At 46.6% G+C, this 19909-nt stretch overlaps 1 protein-coding gene across 3 annotated transcripts in view; it reads right to left on the bottom strand.

Annotated features, from left to right (window-relative positions):
• The window catches only part of LOC144672288 (ubiquitin-conjugating enzyme E2 Q1), a 58627-nt gene that overhangs the window by 8707 nt on the left and 30011 nt on the right, over positions 1 to 19909 (bottom strand). For 2 of the 3 annotated variants that reach the window (XM_078534137.1, XM_078534138.1), the window contains exons 2-7: positions 10304 to 10408; positions 8700 to 8804; positions 7342 to 7392; positions 4239 to 4379; positions 3239 to 3323; positions 980 to 1040 (exon numbers count right to left, since the gene is read on the bottom strand). In XM_078534137.1, the coding sequence (XP_078390263.1) occupies positions 980 to 1040; positions 3239 to 3323; positions 4239 to 4379; positions 7342 to 7392; positions 8700 to 8804; positions 10304 to 10408 (548 nt within the window). The remainder of the gene's footprint in view (positions 1 to 979; positions 1041 to 3238; positions 3324 to 4238; positions 4380 to 7341; positions 7393 to 8699; positions 8805 to 10303; positions 10409 to 19909) is intronic. The other variant, XM_078534139.1, reaches the window with a different exon arrangement.

Raw genomic sequence — 19909 nt, 5'->3', positions numbered from 1 at the left:
AACTTCCCACTCAAAACGCTCCTGAGTGAACGGGATCCTCCTCTCCTTTGTCACAAGTCGAGCACGATAAGGGTTAACCCGCCTCCCCTGTCCCGACCTTGTCTACACTCGCTGACTGGCCCAGAGGGCTGCGGAGGCTCAGAGAGTTCCAAAGATTCACAACCCCCTGAGTGAAGAATTTCCCCCCCCCCCCACTTCTCAGTCCGAGATGGATGATCCCTTATCCTGAGACCATGCCCCCAAATTCTAGACGCCCCAAAGGAGGGGAAAAGCACACATCTACCCCGCCAAGCCCTTGATTAAATTTTAATTTGGGAGGTTTTAACGCAATCGCCTCTGTCTCCTAAACTCCGGAGCATCTAGGCTCATTCTACTCAATCTCGCCTCTTGGGCAACTCTCCCATCCCAGGAATCAATCTAGTGAACTCTCAACGAAACCCCCACCAAGGCAAGTATAAATTTCCTCAGGCAAGGAAACCAAAACTGTACACAATACTCCAGGTGTGATCTCGCCGAAGGCCCATATAATTGCAGCAAGACTTCCTTTACCCTTAAAGTCCAACCCCGCTGCATTAAAGGCCAACATACTATTTGTCTTCCTAATTACTCGCTGTACCCGTGTGTAACCGCCACCCCCCCCCCCCCCCCGCAGCCCTTCAGGGTGACCGCCCAGGCCACAGTTAAAATGGACAGTCAGAATTTGGGGGCCGACCTACCCTTGGACTCCACCAGTCATCAGGCGTCCTTTCAAATGACCTGTGTCCCAACATCCCAGCACCGCACCCCACCATCTTGGATTGGGCTCAAAGAGGCAATCACACTGGAACCAAATTCAAGAGGAGGGATACAGATAGTGATCACATGATAGGCAAGGGACTGTTATCACCCCTTTTTGCAGTGTTACCAGGACTTGATACGCACCTTGTGCACTTGGAATTTTAAACTTTTGAAAAGAAATCAGTCGGGGAGAGTCACTTACTTAAGGATCTTTACGTTCCAGTCATACAAGCTGTCGTTGACAAGTTCAACTGCATAGTTTCCTATTGGGCAAAGGAACAAGCCAATCAGCATCCTTTGCCAAGAGACCGTCTCCAAAAAAGTCAACACCGCCAAATGTATAGCCTTCAAATCACTTTCTCCCCCTCCAACCCTTTAACGATCGCCTCACCTGGAGATGCCAATTCTAGCTGGATCGCAGGTTCCACAGTCAAAAGCTACCCACCGGTACCCCATTCTCGGCATGTGTTTAGGCACCGACTGTTTGACTGTGGTGGGTGTCAACAGTGGACGTTGATCCTGTCTGCGTTCAATTGCCCCCCACCCCCCACTAGTAGTTGAAAGCAAGTGTGATTGTAAAGATTTGCATTTTGACAGCAACTTGCATCATCTCAGGTCATCTCAAAGCCCTCAACAGCTAGTGAAATGCTTTTGAAGTACAGTCACTGTTGTAAGGTAAGGGACGCGAAAGTTTGCGCACAGCAAGCTCTCACAAACAGCAATGTGAGAATGATGAGGTTTTAATTACATTGATTGAAGGATAAATGTTGGCCCCAGGGCACCAGGGAGGAACTCTCCTCTTCTTTGATCTTTTATATTCTTTCATGGCATGTGGGTGTCACTGACAAGGCTAGCATTTTTATTGCCCATCCCTAATTGCCCTCAAGGCAGTGGTGGTGAGCTGCCTTCTTGAACTGCTGCAGTCCACAGTGCTGTAGGGAGGGAGTCCCTGGATTTTGACCCAGCGACAGTGAAGGAACGGCTGATATATTTCCCAGTCAGGATGGTGTGTAGCTTGGCGGGAAACTTCCAGGTTGTGGTGTTCCCCATGTGTCTGCTGCCCTTGTCCTTCTAGATGGTAGAGGTCGCAGGTTTGGAAGATGCTAAGGAGCCTTGGTGAGTTGCTGCAGTGCATCTTGTAGATGGTACACACACTGCTGCTACTGTGCATTGGTGGTGGAGGGAGTGAATGTTTGTGGATGGGGTGCCAATTGAGCGGGGCTGCTTTGTCCTGGATGGTGTTGAGCTTCTTGAGTGTTGTGGGAGCTGCACTCATCCAGGCAAGTGGGGAGTATTCCATCACACTCCTGACTTGTGCCTTGTAGATGGTGGACAGGCTTTGGGGAGTCAGGAGGTGAGTTACGCGTCGCAAGATTCCTAGCTTCTCATCTGCTCTTGTAGCCACAGTATTTATATGGCTGGTCCAGTTCAGTTTCTGGTCAATGGTAACCCCCAGGATGGTGATACTGGCCTTGGAATCTTATGTCCACCTGATGGCGCCCCGGTCTCATCTGAAAGACTGAGCCCCCGACAGGATGGTGCCCCCCCGTCAGTGCTGACCCCTACCCCACCACTGGGCAGCGCCCCCTCCTGATCCTGAGAGCAAGCTACACACTTGAGCCACAGCTGACCATAGAGAGAGAGAGAGAGAGAGAGATCAGGCAAGGGAACCATGGCCACTTTTGTCCATCCTGGCTCAGGACACCGAGCTCAATTTACCACCCCTACTCAGTTATGACGAGGGACTTTAGGTGGGGAGACCAGAGAAGCTGGGATTGTTCTCTTTAAAGCAGAGAAGATTAAATGGAGCAATAAAAAGAAATTAAAATGATGAAGGATTTTAATTAGTGCAGAGAGAGCGAGCGAAACAGTTTCCAAAATCTGGAGGGTCAGTAACCAGAGGAGACACACGTGAATTAACTGGCAAAAGAAACATAGGAAATTTTATTTTCCACTCCAACGTAGAGAGTTATGACTGGGAAGGCGCTGCCTGAAAGGGGGGTGGAAGCAAATTCAACATCAACTTTCAGAAGGGGATTGGAAAATTGATGAAAATGAGAAAAATTTGCAGGGCTGTAGGGGAAAGAGACGGGTGGGGTGGGGAAGAGAGAGAGGGGGAATAATTAGATTGTTCTTTCGAAGAGCGGCACAGGCACGATTGGCACGTGCGTGGAATCAGGATCTGACTTTGCGCAGTGTCACATGGCTGAATAGCCTGTCTCTCACATACACACACACACATCCCCCGAAGCTGAGACACAGATGGCCATGAGAGACTGCAGCATCCCCCCCTCCCCCCCCTCTCACAACAAGCGCCAGTGTCTACGAGAGCGAAGGAGGGGAAATGGTCTGTATTTGTGGGGTGCACAGGGAAGGAATGAAGCTGAAATATCTGCCACTGCATTAAACCCATATGGTCCTGGGCTGGGAACAAACAATTCAATCAGCAGCATCTCCTTACCTGCTTTAAAACTCTCTGACCGGTAAATATCCCTCAGCTCTTTCATAAGTCGGTCAGTGGCCTGAACAGAACCGGACACTGCCCCCTGCAAAACAGTGAGCAGAACATCAAGATCATCGATAAAACCTTCATTCTTGTCAACGTTACCTTGGTTTAATGCCTCTGGATTTCGCCACCCACCCCCCCCTTCACTCTCAATGCTGAGTTTCCCTTTCTCAGCTCCAAGTGGGCAGCTGTTTAGCTGCAGTCTGGTGCTGGCCAGTTCTCTGACACCCCCCCTCCACAACAACTTGCATTTGTATAGCGCCTTCAGTGTGGCAGAACATCCGAGGCACCTCATTGGAGCACAAGTCAGGCAAAATTTGTAATTGAGTCGCACAGGGAGATAATTAGGGACAGGCGACCAAAAGCGCGGGTCAAATAGGTCGGTTTTAAGGAGTTTCTTAAAGGAGGAGAAAGGGAGAGGTTTAGGGAGGGAATTCCAGGGCTTAGGGCCCAGGCAGCTGAAGGCACGGCCGCCAATGGTGGAGCAATGGTTAATCGGGGGATACGCAAGAGGCCGGAATTGCAGAGATCGCATCACCTCCTCACACGAGAGGTAACTCCCCGCACAGATGGTGCTGTCCAAGATCTCCAGGCTGGGGAACAGACGGCTCTGTGACCATCTTCCCGTCCTGGCTGGGGTCTGGGAATCCACGGCCCAGTGAGCCTCGCCCCCACCCCCCCACCGCCAAGCTGCTGACCTAGCCATGGCCAGAGGAGGGCAGAGCACAGGAGGCCCGACACCACCGACCAGTCACCCAACCTCCAAACGTCACAGCAACCAGCCAGGAACGGGAACCCGGGATCTTGCTGTTGCGTTTGGCCCAGTACCGCCCCCAGTCCACGACGCCGTGGCATCTAAAGACTTCACACGCACCAGTAACGGAGCCCAAATGAAGATCGCACAGTAGAAGTCACACAGTAACTCAGGTAGTTCAAGTCCCCTACAGACACGTACATTTAGATAATCTTGCCTCTGGTTCTTCTTTATCTTCTCCAAGATGGCCAGGTTCTCCTTCCCGATCCCTTCATCCTCGGACTTCTTGCCCTCTGCTGGCTCTTCCTCCTTCATTTCGTAATGATCCAGGTCCTCATTGTCCTGAAGGAGCAGACCAAGAGCGGTGAGGCCACAGGAGGCACTGGCAGGGTCAGTACAATACCTTCCAGGCACAGGCAGAAACAAGTGGGGTGCTGGACCCCTCAATGCACCTCCTCCCTTTCCTCCCCTCCACCATCTTGTCTGTTCACCCCAAATCCCCAGCAAACCCACACAGCCAACATTACACAATATTCCCCGACAGGCCACTCGGCCCCTCTGCTCTGTGCTGGTGTTTCTGCTCCACACTAGCCTGTCCCCCCCACCCCAACCACCATATCCTTCTATTCCTTTCTCCCTCGTGTGTTTATCCAGCTTCCCCCTTCAACGCGTCTCTGCTATTCTCCTTGACCACTCCCGGTGGGAGCAACTTCCACAGTCTTTGGGTAAAGAGCTTTCTCCTGAATTCCCCATCAGATTTATTCCTGGCCATCTTATATTTTGAGGACCGCCCTCCCACCCCCCCTGTGTTCCAGGCTCCCCAACAAGTGGAAACATCATCTCTATGTCTAAATTAATCACTATTCTCAAGACTAGCTTGGGTGCAACCCAAATGCTCACGCACAGTGTAAACTTGGAGAGGGGGGCCCAGGGAAGTCAGGAGGGAGGGTTGGAGTTCAATGGGGTTAGAGTTCGATGGGTTAGCACCAACTTTCTCTCCCAGCAGCACCCCCCACCCCGATTTACAGGGAATCTCAAGCACAGCAGAGTCTCATGATCAGCTCAGTGGCCAGTGACTAGTCAAGGCTTGTATTCCCTGAAGTATGGAAGATAAGGAGATGATCTAATTGCAGTGTTTGAGATGACTAAAGGATACGGTAGGGTTGACAGAGAGAAACCATTTCCTCTGGGGCAGGGAATCAAGAACACCACAACAAAAATGAGCAGGAGTAGACCACACAGCCTGTTGAGCCTGTTCCGCCTTTCAATACGATCATGGATGATATTGGGCTTCAACTCCACTTTCCCTCCTGCTCCCCATATCCCTTAATTCCCTGAGACACCAAAAATCTGTCTATCCCCAGCCTTAAATGTATTCAGCGATGGAGCATCCACAACCCTCTGGGGTAGAGAATTCCAAAGATTCACAACCCTTTGAGTGAAGTAATTTCTCCTCCTCTCAGTCCCTAAACGATCGGCCCCTTATCCTGAAACTGTGCAGCCCCGTGTTTTAGATTCTCCTACCAGCGGAAACAATCTCTCAGCGTCCACCCTGTCAAACCCCTTCAGAATCTTGTAGGTTTCAATCAGATCACCTCTCATTCTTCTAAACTCCAGAGAAAATAAAGCCCAGCCTCTCATCATCAGACACACCCCCCTCATCCCAGGGACCAATTGAGTGAACCTTCTCTGTACCGCCTCCAATGCACGTATATCCTTTCTTAAACGTGGAGACCAAAACTGCGCGCAGTGTTCCAGATGTGGTCTCACCAAAACCCTGTACAACAGCAGCAAGACCTCTTTGCTCTTGCACTCCAGTCCCATTGTAATAAAAAGGCCAACATGCCGTTTGCCTCCCTAACTGCTTGCTGTACAAGGACGTGGAACCCTAAGAGCCAGGCCATTCAGGGTGGAGGTGGAGAAGCACTTCTTCACACAAAGGGGAGTGGAAATCCAGAAACCCACACCCACCCCTCCCTCCCTTCCCCGCCCCCCCAACCCCAACCACAAAAAGCCGTTGAGCCAGGGCTACCCGTGTTTTAGATTCCCCGACCAATTGAAAACGTTGAAAGTCATTTTTGTTGAGTAAAGGTACTAAAAAGTTATGGAGCCAAGCCGGATGGAGTTACAATACAGGGATCAGCCAGGAATCAGCTGAATGGCAAAACGGCTGAGACTAGAAGTCGAGGCAACGAAACCAGTCGTCATAATTTAACCCTATCCTCCTCGTGAATCTCTGGTGTACCCCCCCTTCCCAAGCCAATATGTCTTTCCCGAGGTGCTGTACTCCAGATGGGGGGGTCTAACCAGAGTTTCATACAACTAACATAACTTCCATCTGTGGATACATGGAATCCCTCAATCTATCTGTTGCGAGCTTCCCACCGTTTCGAAAATGTTCTGATCTATCCCTCTTAGGTCCAAAGTGGATAGATTTTCACGAGCAACCGACGAGAGAAGGGGGGGGGTGGGAAAAGAGAGAGACAGAGGTTCAGTCTGTTGTCACTGTTGTGCTACAACACCTGTACAGGGCCTTGGTGAGACCACATCTGGAGTAGTATGGGCAGCTTTAGCCTTGTTTCAGAAAAAAACAATTTATTTAGAAAGAGTTCAGAGTAAGTTCACTGGACACATTCCTGTGATAAGACCATAAGACGTAGGAGCAGAAATTAGGCCATTCGTCCCATCGAGTCTGCTCCGCCATTCAATCATGGCTGATAAGTTTCTCAACCCCATTCTCCCGCCTTCTCCCCGTAACCTTTGATCCCCTTACCAATCAAGAACCTATCTATCTTGGTCTTAAATACACTCAATGACCTGGCCTCCACAGCCTTCTGTGGCAATGATGAAGGGCTTTCTTATGAGAGAAGGGTTAGAACAGATTAGGCCTATACCCATTGGAGTTTAAAAGAACGAGAGGTGATCTTATTGAAACACAAGATCCTGAGGGGGCTTGACAGGGTGGATGCCCAGAGGATGTTGTGGGGGAGACTATAATTAGGGGACACAGTTTAAAAATAAGAAGTCTCCCTTTCAAGGGAGATGAGAAACTTTTTCTCCCAAAGGGTTGTTGGGTGTGTGGAATTCTCTTCCCTGGAAAGTAGTGGAGGCCGGGCCTTTGAATTTTCCCCGAGGCCGAGTTAGATAGATTTTTGTTAGGCAAGGGAGTCGAGGGTGATGTCCTGCACACTACCACTTGTGACATCAAGGGAAAAAGTGGTGGGAGCACAAGGGAGACCTCTGAGCCAAAAAAGGCACCTGCACCCCAATAGTGGGGATAAGGCCTGGGTCGAAGCAGCCTCACCTCTGCCATCTCCTCGTCCTCCTCCTCAGATGTCACATCATCCCGTGTGCTCTGCAAGTGAAGAGACAGAGAAAACCTCAAACTCAACACTCGGAAACAGCAGCATTGGCGCATAGATAGCATCACAAGTCAACACATGACAGGTGTTTCACATATTGGTGGCATGGTTGCTGGCTTATGGTAGGTGTGGCCTGTCTTACCTAGAGAGACTGTAGCCTTACTCTTGGCAGTTACTTCAAACTGGTACACTCTGTACAAAGATAGGTTGCAGAGTAGGTATGTCTCTCATGAGTAGAGTGTTCAAACTCTCCCCTGAGAGTCTAGCACATGACTGCTGATGTCACTGTTACCTCATGTTCTGCATCGCTCATCCCTATAATTATTCTATTAACCCATTACACCACGCCAGGCACATCTTGGTGCCAAGTAGTGCGGGAGTGCTGCACTGTCAGAAGCGCTGTCTTCAGATGAGACATTAAACTGAGGCCCCGTCTGCCCTCTCAGGTGGGTGTAAAAGATCCAAGGGCACTATTTAGAAGAGCAGGGAGTGTTCTCCCTCGTGTCCAGGGACCAGTATTCATCCCTCAACCAACATCACTAAAATCAACACAGCAAGTGCCCAACCTTGGTCAAACCAGTGCCGTGTACAAAGCAGCATTACTGCTCACCCCAAGACCTTAGTGGACTAATCAGTTAGAAATTGAGACATGACACATTGGAAGGGAAGGGATTAGCAAAAAGAGAACATTTTTCCTCTTTACCTCTTGTACGTGTCATGTGGGTAAAGCTCCTTGTGACAGGCCTCACATTGATAAGACCACCACACATCCCGCCAAAGCAATACCTCCACAATCCTGCAGCCTCCTGCTTTAACCCAGCAACCATGGCCCAGCGAGTAGCTCTCTCTCTCTCGCCTCCATTTCAAGGTTGTGGGTTCGAGTCCCACTCCCAGTGCCAGTGCCAGTGCCGAGGCGGCACTGCATTATTTGCCTTTTGGATGAGACATTAAACCAAGGCCCCCACCCACCCTCTCGGGCGGACATAAAGGATCCCAGGGCCATAGTTCTGAACAAGAGCAGGGGGCAGGTGTGTCCTGAAGCTGATATTTATCCCTCAGCCAACATCATAAAAATCATTATCTGATAATTATCATACTGTTGTTTGTGGGACCATGCCATGTGCAAATTGGCAAAGCGCTTCAGGAGTCCCACGAAAGACGCTAGAGGGATGCAAGTCCACAGGCCAAGCCTCTCTTTGCATGCCCCCCTTCCACCCCCTGCTCACTCACGCCCGCCTACCCCCTCCCACCCTCCCCACTCGCGCCTGCACTCCTCCCGCCCTCTCCCCTCCCGCGCTACCTGTTCTGTTGGTAGTGGCTGATCCAACATTTCCACATCCGGATGTTGTGGGAGGTTGTAAAGTTTGCACAGGTCAGAGATTATTCGCTTTAAGTGTTGAAGAAGCTGCAGAGGGAGAAAAAGAGAGAGAGGGAGAGACAGAGAGAGAATCAGTACAAGGATAGTGTCCGGCCTACGGAGGGGGTCATTCAGCCCAGCCACTCCATCCACCTAATCATGGGCCTCCCCTCTCCTCTCCTCCTCCCCCCCGACTTGCACATCGCTGTCTCCTGGGTTGATCTTAAGAGCATGTCCAAGTCTATCAGCGAAGGAACTAGAGGAAAAGGACATTCAACCCCACCAGATCCTAAAGTCTCTCTAAAGGATGGATCTACATTCTTCCAGAGTTTCTGTTCTGTATTCCCCCCACCCCACCCACCCAACCAGAGCAGTTTCTCTCCGTCGATTAGATCGACCGTCAATCTCCTAAACTTTAAGGAATGTAAATCTAATCTGTGCAACCAGCCCTTGTAAATTTAACCCTTTTAGCCTTGGTATCATTCGGATGAATCTGCCCTGCACTCTTTTTCCTCCATACCTCTGCTAAAGCCGATATAACATCCCTGTTGTGGTGCCCAGCCCCAAACGCAGTGGTCAAGATGTTCAATTGATATTCTCCTCCCCCCCACCCACCCAAATCTAGTAGTTACTCTGACAGGAACCCGCCTATGACTCCTGGAGCAACTCCATCGACCACAGCAACAAGCACAAATTCAAGCCTTCACCTCAGTCCGAGCAACTGTCCACGATTTGCAAGAGGCCTGAAGCCCAAGCGACTGGGTCCTTCCTCATTGTGCTCACACTTCGTGTTCACCAAGTTGTTTAATTTCCTTGGACTGGGACGTTTAGAAAAAGACAGTTCTTGATGCTATTACCTCAAGTAGTGAAGGAAGCCCCTAAAACGTTTTGGCTACCTAGGAATATCGATCGATTCCTGGGGGGGGGGACAGGAAGATTGTCCTGCACGTTGAGATCGAGTAGGACGGGGTCTATAATTCTCTGCCGTTCAGGAGAATGAGGCGTCACCTCGTTGAAACAGACACGACTCTGAGAGGGTTTGGCAGGGTCGGTGCTAAGAGGCAGTCTCCCCTCTCCTGGCCGGGAAAGTCTAGTATTGAGCGGGGTTGGGGGGGGGCGGGAAGAGAGACGGGGATGGTAACAGCCTCAGGACAAGGGGTCAGCCGTTATGGACGGAGACGAGGAGAGATTGCTTCACTCAGAGGGTTGTGAGCCTTTGGAATTCTCTACCCCAGAGAGCTGTGGATGCTCCATCGTAGAGTATATTCGAGATCGAGAGATTTTCGAGCACTTTGGGGGTGTTGGGTTGGGGGGGGGGGGGGGCGGGAACGGGGCAGGGAAGTGGGCTTGAGGTCAAAGGCCGGCCACGATCTTACTGAAGGGGTGGAGCAGACTGGAGGGCCTCTTGTATATCCCTTTAAAAAGGTCCTTATTCGTCAAGGTGGGTCAGCGATCATTGATGAATAGGGTGTATAGGCAAGGTCTCCCCGCCCACCAGAAGACCCCTCGCCGCCCCCCCCCACCCACCCTCCTTCCCCCAAACTCACCAGCGTGCTGCCTTTCTTTATATCTGCGAGGCGCTCCAAAACTGCAGCCAGGTTCGGGTCATCTGACTCCACAAACCATATAGGTGGCACTGAGGGATAGGATTCCTGGAAAGACAGGAGCATCGGGAAAAAAAAAGTGTGGTCAGCGCAGTGATGACCTCAACCGATCCAAAACCCCCTGCCTCCCCCACTTCCCATTTCCCCACTGTCGCCTCATATCCCTTCCCCTCCCCCCTCGCAGGACATCCCTCCAGTCACCTTGGCTCCCATCCGTTCGCCAACCCTCCCCCCCCACCTCGAATCTCCCCGGAAGGTCCAAACGGCGGCAAACCGGGGTTCATACATGACACAGGACCGGCTGAGACCTCCCCCACCCCCCGACCCCAACGCAATCAATCAGTTCGGCGGGCAGTGGTCACCAATGAGCCAGGGAGGGGTGGATGGTCAGGATCAGAACACCCTGCACCCACCCCACCCAATAAATTATTTTCAAAAACGCCCTCGAGCCGAAGACCTATGGTTTATGAGGAAGTCACTGGCAACCACTCAAATCCCAAAATCCCATTATTGTTCCTTTTTAAAAGTCACCAGGCTCCAGAGAGATGGAAGTTATAACTCCCCCCCCCGGGGATACGAGGGTTAAATGTGCAACAATGGAGTGTTCCAGCCCTGCTCTGTGGCAAGTCATGGCTTACGGGTCACAATTGGGCTGGTCGTCTATTGGGTGGGGGTGTGTGAGGTGTGAATAACTAACAGGGCTCCTGCTGCTCACCACTACCCAGGTAACCTCTGCCACAAAGCACAGGTATAAGGCTCGGGCTCAGCTCCTCCAGCCGAATAGCCCATGGAGCTCCCGGCCCGGCCCGGCATTGGGGAAGCCGCTCGAGGGCGCCTGGAACGGTGTGTCCCAGGAAACCTCTGCTGGGGGCAAGGTACCGAGGGTGGAGGCTGCCTCCACAAGCATGAGCCTGGACTAGCCACGGGGCTTTTACAGAGGAAGTCATCGCAGCTGAACCTGACCAAGCCCTCACCCGACACAGAGATCAGGGTCACCGGATGGCGATCAGGTCTTGGATTCTCTCAAGATTAATAGTCAACTTTAAGTCAGAGTTTTGTTAACTAAAGGTATTAAAGGGATATTGGGGGGCGGGGGGGGAAGGTGGCTAGGCATATGGAGTTGGAGCAGCCATGGTCTCACTGAATGGAAGGACAGGATCAAGGGGCAGAATGGCCTCCTCATGTTCCCATGTCCTGCACATCCCAGAGAGCAAGACCCGTATTCAGCACACAAGCTGGGCAATCGCCTACCAAGTCCGCTGGATGGGTGTAGGAGCAAGAGAAACTGTCACGAGAGACACCATGCACACCTGACTAGTGAGGCAATTGCAAAATGCAAACAATTGGAATTTTGTTGAGCAATACCCCCTTTCCCACACCCCCCCTCCCTTCCCCTCGTTGCTAGGTTCAAGCAACGTAATGAGTTAGACAAGACAACGTAACTGTAAATTCACCAGACTGATACCAGGAGCTAAACGGGTTACAAGAATGGGGCTGCATAGACTAGGCTTGTCTTCCCTAGAGAATGGAGGATTAAAGGGCTGATCTAATTGAGGTGTTTAAGATGATTAAATACGCAATACTCTCCCCCAGTTGCTATCGTCGAGGCTGGGGGTTGGGGGTTCAATTGGAAATTTCAAAACTTGAGACTGACGAATTTTTGTTGGTTAGGAATAACAATGTTGGGATTTTGAGCCAAGATGGGCAAATGGAGTTGAGAGAGAGACAGCCATGATATAACAGAGTCATGGAACAGGCTCAACGGACTGAATGGCCTCCTCCCATTCCTATGTAGCAGGCACAAGGGGCTGAATGGCCTCTGTCATGATAACAGTCGATTGTGGTAGTGGATTCCAGTATTAGATTCTATACGGTACTCTAATATATTGTCATGAAGCTATTAATGTATATAATACTTTGGAAAATATCTTTCTTTTAAAATAGAGGTTTAGTCTGTAGGTGTGTCTTAACTGGATTAAAGCCAACTAGTCTGCGTGCTTTGATATGTACTAGTTTTGATATGCAAGAGAGAGATAGCGTGCACTCGCATTTTTTGAATAGAGCATTCAAGAAGTGGGGTGAAAACTTTGTGTCTTTCTAGCAGGTACCAAGCAATATGTTTATATTACTAATAAAATTGGTACAATTGATGGGGTTTCATTGTTAAAAAGGTAAAGTTCAAAGAGACTGGTGAGACAATGAGAATTTGAATTCAATCAGTGGTGGTAGGTATAACTTCAGTAGTTTTCGGGTATGCAGGCAGAGACATTGAGAGATCAAAAGGTAGCTGTAAGCCTCCAACTGGCTCTGCAGTATAAAAAGAACCTCATTTTGAATTTGTAAGGTGAAAATGCTTTGCCTGGTGTTTGGTTAAGTCTACGGGTTGCTGTTGCCTTAATGGAGATTAGTTTGGGAAGTTGTTAAAAGTTATGATAGTAGCAATTTGTAGCCATGTGTATATATATTTTAACCTGTGTAAATTAAACTAAATGAAACATTTTATTAATGTAAAACCTCAAGAACTCTGATTCCTGAGTCCGGAGTTGCATCTCAAACATAACACTTAAAATTATTGGTTATGACAGTTGTTTAAAAGTTTCCCTCTGGGATTTTTTAAAAAAACTCCGCTTCACCAACTGCATCGGTCATAACAATTGGGGGCTGTGCCTGGGATAAATTATATTTCTAATTCCTCGACTGGCTAGGAATTGGTGAATCTTAAGCTTACGAGTACGAGAGGCTCTTTGAATTCAGGAATGGGTGAGGTTATAGTTGGAGTGGTGGAAAAAATTGCCCATTGCAGGGGTTCAATTTATTCTGGATAATGACATAGCTGGATTGCAAATGTGGGTGATGCCTATGGTAGTTGAGCAGCCTGTAGAAGTGTTTTCAGTGGAAGTGCTACAGAAGGAACATCCTGGATTGTTTCTGGATTGTGTTATAATGAGATCGAAGGCCCACCAGGAAGAACAAAATAAACAAGATAAGCAGGCAGTTCAAAGGTAAGAAGGTGGTGTTGAAATCCAATTAGCTGGCACTATATTCGATAACATTGTTCAGGAGGGAGGGATGCAGGACAGTTCCAGTTAAAGCGTTTAACTCAAAAGAGGTTAGTGGAGTTACAGAAGAACGATTTGCAATTAAAACACTTATATCAGAAAGCTTATTTGGAAACCGAAGGAAAATATATTCCAGTATGTTATTATCTTCAAGGGAATATATTAATGAGAAAGTGGAGGTCGGATCATGTCTCAGCAAATGAAAGCTGGAGGGGGGTGCATCAGATTGTTATCCCATTAGGGTATAGAAATGAGATTCTGAGGATTGCTCATGAAGTTCCAATGTTGGGGGCATTTAGGAATTAGGAAAACACGGGAAAAGATAGAGGTTTATTTTTTTGGCCAGGATTGTGCAGGGATGTAGTCAAATTCTGTAGAACCTGTCATCTATGTCAAATAACAGGAAAACCACAAGCAGTGATTAAGCCGGTGCCTTTAATTCCAATACCAGCATTTGAAGAACCTTTTACCAGGGCCATGATTGATTGTGTAAGACCCCGCCCCGAGACTAAAAGTGGGAATCAGTATTTATTGACAATAATGGATGTGTCTACTTGGTTTCCTGAGGCGATACCTTTAAGAAATACTACAACTAAGATGATTGTGGAAGAGTTAATTAAATGTTTTACAAGATACGGTTTACCTAAAGAAATACACTCCGATCAGGGGTCAAATATCACGTCACAGCTGTTTAAAGGAAGTAATGAACAGCTTGGAGATAAACTGTTTTATCTCCAAACTGTTCTAAGTCAACAGCTTATCACCCGGAGTCACAAGGAGCTTTGGAATGATGGCCACAAACTTTAAAAACTATGATAAGAGCATACTATCTTGATAATGCACAGGATTGGGATACGGGAATTCCATTTTTGTTATTTGCTATTGGCGATACTCCTAATGCATCAACTGGTTTTTAGCCCTTTTGAACTAGTTTATGGTCATGAGGTAAGGGGACCACTGAAATTGATGGGTCAAAATTCAGAAACTACTCTCCTGGATTATGTATCAAATTTCAGGGAAAGATTGAACAGAGCATGAGAGTTGGCTGGGGAACATTTAAAGATCTCACAGCAAGTGATGAAAGTGAAAGCAGATAAGGCAGCTAACATTCACAGCTTTGTTTTGGGAGAGCAAGTATTAGTTTTGTTACCAGTACTAGGGGATTCATTAAATGCAAGATTTAGTGGGCCTCACAGGATTGAAAAGAAATTGAGTGAAGTAAATTATTTAATAAATACTCCAGATGGAAGAAAGAAGCAGAGGGTGTGCCATGTAAATATGCTTAAAAAGTACTTTGACAGGGAAGAGGAACAAAAAGAGATATTAGTGATGGTGGGTGATGAGAAAGAAGTGCAGGACTCTGTAATTGATTTACACAAATTGGATAATGAGGGAGTGCTTGAAAATTTAAATGAGATAGGAGTTCCTTCCAAGCAAGTGTCAAGTGTGATTTGGAAAAGCTATTGCAGTCACACAAACCTATTTGTGGAATTAGGTTGGGAAAGACACATTTAGCTTTACATGTATAGGAATATCAGCTTCAGTGAGGCAACAACCTTTTGATTTCATGCTTCAACATGATACCATTGAGTCTAGTTGCAGTAACTGCAGTTTGCCTGTTGTATTGGCACCGAAACCAGATGGAACACAGACTGTGCGTGGACTATCAAAAGGTGAATGCTGTGACAAAAGCAGATTCATATCCCTTACCACGGTTGGAAGATTGCATTGAGAAAGTGGGACAATCGAAATTTATCACAAAGATCGACTGGCTAAAAAGATATTGGCAGGTACCATTGTTGGAGGGGGCAAAGGAGATATCAGCTTCCGTAATGCCAAGTGGACTATATCAGTTTCAAGTCATGCCATTTGGTATGAAGAATGCACCTGTGACATTTCAAAGACTGACAAAAGTAATTGTGGGTCTAAGCAATTGTGCTTTTTATACTGATGATCTAATAGTTTTCAGTCAGATGTGGGAGGACCATTTACAGCATCTGGAAGAATTATTTACTCAACTACAAGAAGCTAATTTGGTGATGAACTTGGTTAAAAAGTGAATTTGCAAAAGCGCAAGTTACGTATCTAAGCCATACCATTGGACATGGTAAGGTGGCTCTGAGAGATGTGAAAGTAAAGGCTATCATGGATTTCCCAGTGCCGACAACAAAACGAGAAGCTTTGAGATTTCTGGGCATGAGTGGGTTTTACCGGAAATTTGTACCTAACCTTTAGCCAAGTGGTTGCTCCACTGACTGAACTATTAAAAAAGATCAAGAAGTTTCAATGGACACTGGAGTGTCAGAAGTCATTCGATAGTCTGAAAACCGTATTAACTACGACACCAGCGTTGGCAGTACCCAATTATGCCGTGCAATTCAAGTTGACCATTGACGCAAGCGATATAGGCGTTGGGGCTGTACTGTTACAAGATGATGACACTGGAATTGAAAAACCGATAGGGTATTTTTCACGGAAACTGAATGTACAACAGAGAAGATATTCGTCGATCGAGAAAGAGACTAAGGTTTGGTGTTAGCATTGCAGCATTTTGAAATTTCTGTTGCAAACAATTCATCAGAAACAATCGTTTATACAGACCATAATCCTTTGAAGTTTTTGGACAAATTTTGCAAGGCTTTTCAGATAGTCTATTGCCACAACCACTTAATCTACGTATTATGCATCTGGTAGCGTAACAGTGTAATAAGTATAGGAGATAGTGTGAGATGGGTTATTAAAATGAAGCCGTCTTTTAGAATTATGACGGTTCATTTTTCGATAAGGAGGGGGATGTCATGAAGGTGTGTCTAATATTTTGGAAAATATTTTTCTTTTAAAATAGAGGTTTAGTCTGCAGGTGTGTCTTAATTGGATTAAAGCCAGCTAGTCTGGGTGCTTTGATGTGTACTAGTTTTGATATGCAAGAGAGATAGCGTGCATTTGCATTTTTTGAATAGAGCATTCAAGAAGTGGGATGCAAACGGTGTGTCTGTCTAACAGCTACCAAGCAATATGTTTATATTACTAATAAAATTGGTATAATGAATGGGGTTTCATTGTTAAAAAGGTAAAGTTCAAAGAGACTGGTGAGACAATGAGAATTTGAATTTAATCAGTGGTGGTAGGTATAACTTCAGTAGTTGTCGGGTGTGCCGGTAGAGGCAATGTAAGATCAAAAGGTAGCTGTAAGCCTCCAACTGGCTCCACAGTGAAAAGAGCCTCATTTTGAATTTGTACGGTGAAAATGCTTTGCCTGGTGTTTGGTTAAGTCTATGGGTTGCTGTTGCCTTAAATGGAGATTAGTTTGGGAATTTTTTAAAAGTTATGATAGTAGTATTTTATAGCCATGTGTATATATATTTTAAACTGTGTAAATTAATAAAATGTTTCCTTTAGTTTAATGTAAAACCTTGAGAACTAGTGGTCTGATTCCTGAGTCTAGAGTTGCATCTCAAACATAACACTTAAAATTATTGGTTATGACAGTTGTTTAAAGTTTCCCTCTGGGATTTTTAAAATTATTGGTTATGACAGTTCTTTAAAGTTTCCCTCCGGGATTTTTAAAAATAACTCCGCTTTACCAACTGGATCGGTCATAACATATATATGGGGTCACCTGACCTGGGGGGGTTGAGTGTCAGAAAGCACACATTGGAGCCTGTCTTGATAGAGTTCAGACACTGCAGATATATGTGTTAGGAAAATGTGTTATCGATAAAGTTAGCTTAGCTACTATGTCGACAGCCTGTGTGCATCATTAAAAAAAAAGACATGGTATCAGAAATACACTAAAGGAAACAATGGAGGTTCTGAAACCACCGACAGAGCTCAGTTTGGGGCGGCAATCTCGCCGAAAACTGGAGGTGGTTCTGATGAGAAACAAAATTACTTTAAAGAAATAATGGAAAAATCCAAAGCCTACTGCAGCCCTAAGAAAAGCATCACATATGAAAGATACTGATTTTTTTGCTTTATATGCACACAAGGCAGTGACAACATTAGTCAGTACATAACTGAGCTGAGAAAACAAGCTAAATCGTGTGAATTTGGAGAGCTTGAAGAATCACTCATCCGAGATAGAACAATTTGCGGGATCGCAAACGACTCTCTGAGAGAACGGCTTTTGAGAGAAGTTGATCTCACGCTTGAGAAAGTGATAAATAGCTGCAGAGCAGCAGAGACAACGAAAGGCCAGGTCAAAACAGAATACAGAAGGCAAACCGCTCACAGTCAAGCAGTTTGATGCAGTTAAACAGAAACAGCCCCAGGAAAAAGAACAAATAGACAGCTTGAAGGTAAAAAAGGACAAAACTGCTATTAAAACATTTAAACGTAGCCGATGTGGAACAGAGCATTTATCACATAGTTGTCCAACCTATGGAAAGCAGTGTTAAAATCTGTGATAAACTAAATCACTTCGCCAAGATGTGTAAATCGGAGAAAGTGCACACGATTGACACAGACACTGAAACGGAACTTTTCGTTGGTGCAGTAACAAATTCCAAAGATGATGAATGGAAGGTTGATCTCAAAATTGCCAACATGATGGTGAATTTCAAGCTTGACACAGGTGCACAAACAAATGTCATTCCCATAAGTCTGAATTGCAAGATAAGCAAAGAAGAACAGCTAACTAAAACAAAAGTGAAGCCGTCTACTTATACAGGTTAAAAAATTGCTGTAAGGCCCATAAGACATAGGAGAAGTAGGCCATTCGGTCCATCGAGTCTGCTCCACCAATGAGATCATGGCTGATCTGATAATCCTCAACTCCACTTTCCTGCCTTTTCCCCATAACCCTTGATTCCCTTACTGATTAAAAACCTGTCTACCTTGAATACACTTAACAACCCAGCCTCTACAGCCCTCTGTGGAAAAGAATTCCACGGATTGACCTCCCTCAGAAGAAATTCCTCATCCTCTGTCTTAAATGGGCAACTCCTTGCTGTGAGATTATGCCCTCTGGCCCTAGACTCTCCCACAAGGAGAGAGTCTATCAGAGTTGAAGATGGAAACCTGTGTGTAGATGCAGAGGCTGTGGGAAGGGTTTTAAATGAATATTTTGTCTCCGTGTTTACAAAGGAAAGGGAAGATGTAGATGATGTAGTCTAGTCAAAAAGAAGGGAGGGGGGGGGAGTACTCGAAGGGTTGAAATCCTTGAAAGTGGATAAGCCACCAGGGCCAGATGGATTGTTTCCGAGGCTGCTGAAGGAAGTCAGGGAGGAGATAGCAGATGCTCTGAGGATGATTTTCCAATCTTCACTAGATACAGGGGAGGTACCGGGGGACTGGAGAAATGCAAACGTAGTTCCATTGTTTAAAAAGGGATCAAAGGAAATGCCAAACAATTATAGGCCAGTTAGTCTTGCATCAGTGGTGAGCAAATTAGTAGAATCAATCCTGAGAGATAGGATTAACTGTCATGTGAAAAGGCATGGACTAGTCAGGGATGGTCAGCATGGATTTGTTAAAGGAAGGTCTTGCCTCACAAATTTGATTGAATTCTTTGAGGAAGTGACAAGAAGGGTTGATGAAGGTAGTGCAGTGGATGTTGTGTACATGGATTTTAGCAAGGCATTTGACAAGGTCCCACATGGCAGATTGGTCAGGAAAGTAAAAGCCCATGGGATTCAGGGTAATGTGCCAAACTGGATAAAAGGTTGGCTTTGTAACAGGAAACAAAGGGTAATGGTCGATGGATGCCCTTGTGAATGGAAAGTTGTCTCAAGTGATGTTCCACAGGGACCCTTGCTGTTTGTGTTATATATTAACGATTTGGACGTGAACGTGGGGGACACGATTGGGAAACTTGCAGATGACACAAAGATTGGCCGAGTAGTGGATAGTGTAGAGGATAGCCATAATCTCCAAAACGATATAGATGGGTTGGTGGAGTGGGTGGTAAAGTGGCAGATGGATTTGAACATAGAGAAGTGTGAAGTCATACATTTAGGGAGGTCAAACAGTTACAGGGATTATACAATAAATGGGAATATACTAAGAGGGGTAGATGAAGTGAAAGATCTTAGCATACAAGTACACAGGTCCCTGAAGGCAGCAGTTCAAGTAGACAAGGTTGTAAAGAAGGCATATGGAATACTGTCCTTCATTGGCAGAGGTATAGAATATAAAAGTAAGGATATAATGTTGGAATTGTATAAAACACTGGTGAGGCCACAACTGGAGTATTGTGTGCAGTTCTGGTCACCACATTACAGGAAAGATGTAATAGCTCTGGAGAGGGTGCAGAGGAGGTTTACAAGAATGTTGCCAGGGTTAGAAAAGTGTAGCTACGAGGAGAGATTGGATAGGTTGGGGTTATTTTCCTTAGAACAAAGAAGGCTGAGAGGTGACTTTATTGAGGTGTACAAAATTATGAGGGGAATAGATGGAGTGGACAGGATAAAATTCTTTCCCTTGGTGGAGAATGCTAGAACTAGGGGACATAGATTCAAGATAAGTGGCAGAAGGTGTAGGGGGGACATGA

Source organism: Cetorhinus maximus, chromosome 36 (genome assembly GCF_964194155.1).
Source record: "Cetorhinus maximus chromosome 36, sCetMax3.hap1.1, whole genome shotgun sequence".
Taxonomy (NCBI): domain Eukaryota; kingdom Metazoa; phylum Chordata; class Chondrichthyes; order Lamniformes; family Cetorhinidae; genus Cetorhinus; species Cetorhinus maximus.
Note: the sequence above shows the minus strand (reverse complement) of the source record. Positions and strands in the feature narration are given on the sequence as shown.